The sequence below is a fragment of the Sinocyclocheilus anshuiensis genome, unplaced genomic scaffold (assembly GCF_001515605.1).
Source record: "Sinocyclocheilus anshuiensis isolate Anshui unplaced genomic scaffold, SAMN03320099.WGS_v1.1 scaffold690, whole genome shotgun sequence".
Lineage (NCBI taxonomy): Eukaryota > Metazoa > Chordata > Actinopteri > Cypriniformes > Cyprinidae > Sinocyclocheilus > Sinocyclocheilus anshuiensis.
This window is the reverse complement of record NW_015547715.1, coordinates 1556902-1566104: the sequence shown is the minus strand read 5'-3', so window position 1 is coordinate 1566104 and position 9203 is coordinate 1556902. Positions and strand designations below refer to the sequence as shown.

Sequence of the window (9203 nt, the reverse complement as noted above, 5' to 3'; positions counted from 1 at the left end):
ATCTTCAGTCTGATTTTATCTATCTATCTATCATCTATCTATCTATCTACAGTCTGATTCTATCTATATATCTATCTATCTATCTATCTAGTCTGATTCTATCTATCTATCTATCTATCTATCCTATCTATCTATCTATCACCTGAATATTTCTATCTATCTATCTATCTATCTATCTATTTCTCGATCTATCTGTCTGTCTATCTATCTATCTATCTATCATCTGACTATTTTTATCTAACTATCTATCTATCTATCTATCTATCTTTCTATCTATCGAATCTGACCATTTCTGTATCTATCTATCTATCTATCTATCTATTTAATCCAGCTTAGCAACCACCCCGGGTACCTTAGCAACCGCATAGCAACACCTTAGCAACAGCCCCGGGCACCCTAGCAACCGACTAGCACCAACCTAGCAACCACCCCGGGTACCCTAGCAACCGCATAGCAACACCTTAGCAACCACCCCGGGTACCCTAGCAACCTCACAGCAATACCCTAGCAACCACCCCGAGTACCCTAGCAACCACATAGCAACACCCTAGCAACCACCCCGAGTACCTTAGCAATCGCATAGCAACACCTTAGCAACCGCCCTGAGTACCCTAGCAACCGCATAGCAACACCCTGGCAACCACCCTGAGTACCCTAGCAACCTCTCTGTAATGCACTGACATCTCAGAGTTCTGGCAGTAAGTTTTTCTTCAGAAAGCATCTGCGTCTCTGCAGTGATAGAGTCAGCATTTTCTCTGAGCAAGAGACTAATGCTAGTCTATTTCGCTCCTGATTGTTTCAAAAAGTCACTGTTTTTCCCTCTGATGGGCTGCCATGGATCCTTCATTTTCCCTTAATCTGCCCGGGTACCCTAGCAACCGCATAGCAACACCTTAGCAACCACCCCGGGTACCCTAGCAACCTCATAGCAATACCCTAGCAACCACCCCGAGTACCCTAGCAACCGCATAGCAACACCTTAGCAACCACCCCGGGTACCCTAGCAACCACATAGCAACCACATAGCAACCACCCCAAGTGCCCTAGCAACCGCATTGCAACACCCTAGCAACTACCCAAAGTACCCTAGCAACCACATAGTAACACCTTAGCAACCACTGTGGGTACCTTAGCAACCGCATAGCAACACCCCAGCAATCACACCAAGTACCTTAGCAACCGCATAGCAACACCCTAGCAACCATCCCAAGTACCCTAGCAACCACATAGCAACCCCTTAGCAACCAACCGGGCTAATCATGCTGACAACATGCTAGTCACTTTTTAATCATGCTAGCAACATGTTAATAGTATGCTAATCATGCAAAAAAAATGCTAACAAGATGCTAGTCACTTGCTAATCATGCTAGCGACATGCTAGTCACTTTTTAATCATTCTAGTAGCATGCTAATCATGATAGAAACATGATATCGACATGCTAGTAACTTGCTAATCATGCTAGAAACATGATAGCGAAATGCTAGTAACTTGTTAATCATGATAATGACATGCTAGTCACTTGTTAATCATGCTAGAAAAATGCTAGCAACATGTTAGTAACTTGCTAATCATGTTAGCGAAATGCTAGTCACTTGCTAATCATGCTAGAAAAATGCCAGCGACAGGCGTCACTTGCTAATTATGGTAGCAACATGCTAGTAACATGCTAATCATGCTAGCGGCATGCTAATAACTTGTTAATCATGTTAACGACATGTTAGTAACATGCTAGAAACATGCTAGCAACATGCTAATGACTTGCTAATCATGCTAATGACATGCTAGTCACTTGTTAATCATGCTAGAAGCATGCTAGCGACATGCTAGTAAATGTTAATCATGCTAGCTACATGCCAGTCACTTGCTAATCATGCTAGTAACATGCTAATCATGCTAGAAACAAGCAAGTGACATGCTAGTAACCTGTTAATCATGCTAGCAACATGCTGGTAGCATGTTAATCATGCTAAAAACATACTAGTAACTTGCTAATCTTGCTAGCAACATGCTAGTATCATGTTAATCATGCTAGAAACATGCTAACAACATGCTAGCTACACGCTAGTAAATTGCTAATCATGCCAGCAATATGATAGTAACAGGCTAATCATGCAAGAAACATGTTATCAACATCTATCTAATCTATCTACATTTTCAAACTTCTATCTATCTATCTATCTATCTATCTATCTATCTATCTATCTATCTATCTATCTATCTATCTATCTATCTATCTATCTATCTATCTATCTATCTATCTAGCACGTGTTTTGCGCATGAGCCGCACGCAGCCCAAAATTAAACGACTTAATCGACCATCGATAGCTTGAATCGATTGCATCTCTTATCAACAATTAATCGATCATCGATTAATCGTTGACATCCCTAATATATATATATATATATATATATATATATATATATACACACACATTTATAATTATAATATGCATAAAGCAACACTAAGTTTCAAATAGTAGTATGCTACATTGTTGTGAGTACACTAGTATTCCAGTGTTTTCTGTCACCTGCGCTCTTTTCTCTCTCAGCTCCTGCTGCTGCAATCGTCTCTTCTCCCGCTTCTCTTGAAGTTTCTCCACTTCCTTCACGCAGTTGGACTTCCTGCGAGCTGCAGACACACACAGAAAACTCTGACACTGGAAACAGACTCATTATTTAACAAGCACTTACATTTAGCATTAATAACACTGATCAGCTACACCCGATTCCCTCACTGTAACAGGCATTTTGTGTTACATAATTCTAAAGTCAGTGTGAATTAGTTTGTGTTCAACGTGTTTGAGTGATTCCCTCAACAATGGCAACATGAGGGCTCATCTCTGGAAAACAACACTAAATGCTGCTTTTGTACTGGTGTGACTCGCTGAGAGCTCTGCAGTCTCTCCTCTTCAGACGTCACACACCCTCAACATCATTACAACACACATACATGCTGTGTGTCAATAATAATTACACTACTGTTCAAAGGTTTGGGGTTGGTAAGATTTTTTATGTTTTTGAAAGAAATATCTTCTGCTCACTAAGGCTGCATTTATTCGATTAAAAATGCTGTAAAAATGGTAATCTTTTGAAATATTATTACAATTTAAAATAACTGTTTTCTATTTAAAAATATTTTAAAATGTAATTTATTCCTGTGATCAAAGCTGAATTTTCAGCATCATTACTCCAGTCTTCAGTGTCACATGATCCTTCAGAAATCATTCTAATATGCTGATTTGCTGCTCAAGACACATTTCTGATTATTATCAATGTTGACAATGTAACATTTTTGTGGAAAATGACTTTTGTTTTCCGTATTCTTTGATGACAGAAAGTTCAAAATAACATTTATTTGAAATAGGAATCTTTTGAAGCATTATAAATGTCTTTTTTTTATCACTTTTGATCGATTTAATGTGTCTCTGCTGAATAAAAGTATTCATTTCTTTTAAATCCTTACTGACCCCAAACTTTTGAACAGTATTGTGTGTATTGTATAACAGCTTGTGAGGTGTTGTGGTACCGTTCTGCAGCTGCTGTAGGGTCTGGTGTTGGATGGGTGGAGGCGGGACGGGCGCTGATGGAGGCGGTTCGGTCTGTTGGCTCGGCCGCGCTCGAGTCGTACCTACAGTGACTGAATATCACATCACTAACCACAAAATTCTGCAATAACACAAATGGAAATATGGGAATAATGTTGCGATCAATAATAATATTGATTGATTGTAATAAATGAAAACTCTTCTCTTCAACTTCATGAGGTACATCCTAGGATGAAGGAGTATTGAAGGTATTGAAGGAGGTGTGCGCTTGTAAATGCTTTTCCTTCATTCAATTATTACTCTATCAAGAACTTGAACCCGTTAAGAAAAAAAAAATTTGTAGGCAAATTTTATCTAGGAAAAATGTTTTCATTTACTGAAAAAGTTGAAATAAAATTAAATATAAATATTTATAGAATTTATAGATTTATAGAAGATTTTAATAATAAAAATATTAGATAAAATATCAAATTCTTGACCTGGCATCTAACTGAACTAAAATAAATGTAAGTTGAAGTACTAAAATAACTAAAACTGAAATAAAAATAAATTAAAGCCAAACAGAAATATAAAAAAAATGAAAAAATATTTAATATTATAATATTAAATATCATATTAAAAATATTAATAAATATTATAATAAAATATAAATAAAGTACTAAAGTAACACTGATTTCAAGCCTTTACATCAAAATTAGGGCTGGGCGATATGGGCAAAAAAAATTCACAATAAAATGTTTCATATCAGTCGATAACGATAATTATCACGATAAATGTTATATATTTCTTTCTTTAAAGTTTAAGGCAGATTTCTTTGCCTGAGTGAACATTGTAGAAACCAGACAGTTAATTGTAGTTTTAAACTATTTTTTTTTTGTCAAAATATGACAAACGCTTGCCAAACAGGTGAACATTTCACAAATTAGTTACAATATTGAAAACGTTTATAAAAAAATATTTTTTCTACATCAAAATATGCATGAGTAAAACCCTTTTTCAGTCTTTTTTCTTAAAATATCTTGATAGATAAAGTTCTTAGTTTCCGCGTGTTTCCTGACTTTGATGGCACGATGCAGATGTAAACTTATGTTCAATAGCAAAAACAGTAACATCTGTAAAAACTGTAACAAACTCATATTTATAGGGTAGAATTTAAATATTCTGACTGTTTGAGTTTGAATTTTATTAAAATTAACCATCGGTCAACCATAGTATCACACAATTAGATCATGATTACCAAACGTAAAACCACACATAGCACCTCACTACCATGGTAAAATGTAAATATATGGTTTCTATGGTATTTGTATGAAAAACAGTAGCCTTAACACATTTAGTATAAATACAAATGCTATAGCTTAATATTCCATGTAAAAGCCTTCTGACGGGTTTGTTCCATGGCACAGTGTTTCTCGTGTTTGTCAGTGCTGTTGAGAACATCAGCAGTGGCTTTAAACCAGATCAGCGAGTCATTTGCGTTCTTCACTGAATTCAAGCTGTTCTCGCTGGATCTCACAGAGCGTTCTGCGAGTAAACGAGTCTGCTCGAGCTGCCGTTTGAGCCGAGCTGATAACTGGTCGGTGTGGTACCGATAACGCGGTTTCGTTTCACATTTGACGCATAAACATTTTACCAAACGTGTTATCTTTCTATCCGGAAAAATATATCGTGGCAACTATCGTTATCGATAATTCTCTGATTTTGAACATTACTTTTGCATGACTTGTACATCATACCTCGATTATCCCTTGCAGGCGCTTCATTTTTCGGTGGCGCTACTGTCCGACGATTCTATAAATGATGAATCCAAGAAAATAAACATACTTTATATAATCCAATATAGCAAAAATATGCATCGACACAAAAACATTCACAGTCAACTTATGCCACATTACCACCTACTAGTTGCTACACCTACAGTGACTGAATATCACATCACTAACCACAAAATTCTGCAATAACACAAATGGAAATATGGGAATAATGTTGCGATCAATAATAATATTGATTGATTGTAATAAATGAAAACTCTTCTCTTCAACTTCATGAGGTACATCCTAGGATGAAGGAGTATTGAAGGTATTGAAGGAGGTGTGCGCTTGTAAATGCTTTTCCTTCATTCAATTATTACTCTATCAAGAACTTGAACCCGTTAAGAAAAAAAAAATTTGTAGGCAAATTTTATCTAGGAAAAATGTTTTCATTTACTGAAAAAGTTGAAATAAAATTAAATATAAATATTTATAGAATTTATAGATTTATAGAAGATTTTAATAATAAAAATATTAGATAAAATATCAAATTCTTGACCTGGCATCTAACTGAACTAAAATAAATGTAAGTTGAAGTACTAAAATAACTAAAACTGAAATAAAAATAAATTAAAGCCAAACAGAAATATAAAAAAAATGAAAAAATATTTAATATTATAATATTAAATATCATATTAAAAATATTAATAAATATTATAATAAAATATAAATAAAGTACTAAAGTAACACTGATTTCAAGCCTTTACATCAAAATTAGGGCTGGGCGAAATGGGCAAAAAAAATTCACAATAAAATGTTTCATATCAGTCGATAACGATAATTATCACGATAAATGTTATATATTTCTTTCTTTAAAGTTTAAGGCAGATTTCTTTGCCTGAGTGAACATTGTAGAAACCAGACAGTTAATTGTAGTTTTAAACTATTTTTTTTTTGTCAAAATATGACAAACGCTTGCCAAACAGGTGAACATTTCACAAATTAGTTACAATATTGAAAACGTTTATAAAAAAATATTTTTTCTACATCAAAATATGCATGAGTAAAACCCTTTTTCAGTCTTTTTTCTTAAAATATCTTGATAGATAAAGTTCTTAGTTTCCGCGTGTTTCCTGACTTTGATGGCACGATGCAGATGTAAACTTATGTTCAATAGCAAAAACAGTAACATCTGTAAAAACTGTAACAAACTCATATTTATAGGGTAGAATTTAAATATTCTGACTGTTTGAGTTTGAATTTTATTAAAATTAACCATCGGTCAACCATAGTATCACACAATTAGATCATGATTACCAAAGGTAAAACCACACATAGCACCTCACTACCATGGTAAAATGTAAATATATGGTTTCTATGGTATTTGTATGAAAAACAGTAGCCTTAACACATTTAGTATAAATACAAATGCTATAGCTTAATATTCCATGTAAAAGCCTTCTGACGGGTTTGTTCCATGGCACAGTGTTTCTCGTGTTTGTCAGTGCTGTTGAGAACATCAGCAGTGGCTTTAAACCAGATCAGCGAGTCATTTGCGTTCTTCACTGAATTCAAGCTGTTCTCGCTGGATCTCACAGAGCGTTCTGCGAGTAAACGAGTCTGCTCGAGCTGCCGTTTGAGCCCCAAACAACAGACAGAAAATGACAGATTTAGGCGAAACAGCTTATTTATTTATAAACTTGTGTTTATGTAAAGTTCTTTGACATTGAATTTGAGTATTTGAACATAGTTTTCAACCCCTTTGCAGTTTGTACATTATATTATATATATTTTAAATACTTATTTTGTTATTTAAAACGGAAACCTTTGAGAACTAAAACATTTGACTGCTTTTGTTATTTTGGTAAAGCTGATACATATACACTACCGGTCAAAAGTTTGGGATCAGAGCGATTTTTAATATTTTTTAAAGGAGTTTCTTAAGCTCATCAAGGCTGCATTTATTTGATCAAATATACAGGAAAAAATTTAATATTGTGAAATATTATTAAGATGTAAAATAACATTTTTCATGCAAAACTTTATTATTTTGCATATATATGTGGTATTATATTGACTCCATAGTGTTTTGTGTGTTTTACGACTAAAAATGACCCAGCCTGTATTGATTTCACTGTAAAAACTGAAAACAGTATTTTATGACTCCCGTCTAGAAATCCATCTGAGAAGTTATAAAAGCCATATTGAGTGCGCTACAATCATCTGTCTGTCTGGTGCTGTGCTCGTTCCTCCTCTTGATTACGTCTATTAAGGTGTAGCGAAACTGACACAGACCTTGTTTTGGGGGATCTTGTTGATTTTGATGGCACTGGACACAGGAGGTGGAGGGGTTTCAGGACTTTGTGGGATTTCCTCTTCAGGTGCAACGTCTGGATTTAGTGCAAATATGCTCTCTAGATCGATCTGTTCATGGAGAATGAGAGCACGAGCATCAGGCTGCCAGTTTCAAAAGCACTTCTACTCGCGGCACACGAGCGCACAGGATTTTCCACAGTTGTAAAAGCTGCTAAAAATAATCCTCCCACAGGACACAAAACGAGATCTCAGTATCTCAGCTGTTTCTCCTGGACAGCAATGAGATGAAATAGAGACTCCTATGAAGATCAGAAAGTGCGCTCAGATTTGCCTCAGAGATCTCAATATGAACTCAAATATTTCTCATCAAACTCTTTCAGGACCAAATGAGCTGCCATCCACATTCATTTTACCCCTCTATTTCTCATGAGGACTGGTTGGAGAAACATCTGCGATTAAGTTAATAGTTAGCTATGAAAGAGCAACATATGAGCAATAAAACCTTTGTCTATTTGTCTAAAGCATTTAATAACTAAAGACCACTGATAACCCTGGAAGCTATTTAAGGCAGAGGTACAAAAGCTGCTTTAGAATAAATCTCCCTTGATTCTGACACATCACTGTTGTATCTGTGTGTCTCTTTTAGAGATGTGCAACTACAAAAACAAATATCCATGAATGAAACATACAAGCTTTTGTCTTTAGTGCATTATGCCAATATGACGGACATACTGAATATGACTATCAGACATTCACCTCTTTCCCTTTTGTGTCTCCGTTTTCAATCCACTCCACCGTCACGCACTCATTGTCTTCGTTCAGTGATGTCACCATGGCCTGGTGGATTCTTCCTGAAATACATAATAAAACAACGGTTTACTGAAAAAAATCTGCAGCTCTATGATAGCACTACAAACACTTCATAAAGCCTAAAAATAAAGGAGCTACATCAATGAATTAAGTATCAAAGGAAAGCACAATGAAATATTCCAGCCAATCATAATGAGGTACTCTTAAAGGGGTCATATGATGCGATTTCAATTTTTCCTTTCTCTTTGGAGTGTTACAAGCTCTTGGTGCAAAAAGAAGATCTGTAAAGTTGCAAAGACTAAAGTCTCAAATCCAAAGAGATATTCTTTATAAAAGTTAAGAGTCAGCACATTTCATTACACCAAATACACAAAATAATGTTCTTTTTAGCAGCATCATATGACCCCTTTAATAATATAATATACAACAAATATAGCCCATAGTGCTTTATGTGATTATGAATGAGAACTTACATTATACACAATGCTAAATAAATGAATAAATGGACTTTAAAATAAAGAAATATACAAGTCTAACTCGTGCTGGGCGGTATACCGGATCATACCGAATACCGGTGTTTATTTATGTTATGATATGATTTTTTAAAATACCGCAATACCGGTGTATGTCGTTTAAACAACGTTCGGAACACTGTTTGAGAGGGGTCCCTTTTCACTGGTGCAAGGACACAGCTGTATGTGTTACTAAGCATGAAAGTTCCGAAACTGAAGCTGTAGAACTAATAGAACGTGATGACACAGAAGAACTCATCCACAATAT

At 35.2% G+C, this 9203-nt stretch overlaps 1 protein-coding gene across 1 annotated transcript in view; it reads right to left on the bottom strand.

The window, feature by feature from the left end:
• The window catches only part of LOC107704112 (kinesin-like protein KIF2A), a 21382-nt gene that overhangs the window by 9985 nt on the left and 2194 nt on the right, over nt 1-9203 (bottom strand). Inside the window, exons 2-6 of the mRNA XM_016506967.1 lie at nt 8370-8464; nt 7593-7721; nt 5283-5337; nt 3528-3638; nt 2530-2630 (exon numbers count right to left, since the gene is read on the bottom strand). Of these exons, the coding sequence (XP_016362453.1) occupies nt 2530-2630; nt 3528-3638; nt 5283-5337; nt 7593-7721; nt 8370-8464 (491 nt within the window). The remainder of the gene's footprint in view (nt 1-2529; nt 2631-3527; nt 3639-5282; nt 5338-7592; nt 7722-8369; nt 8465-9203) is intronic.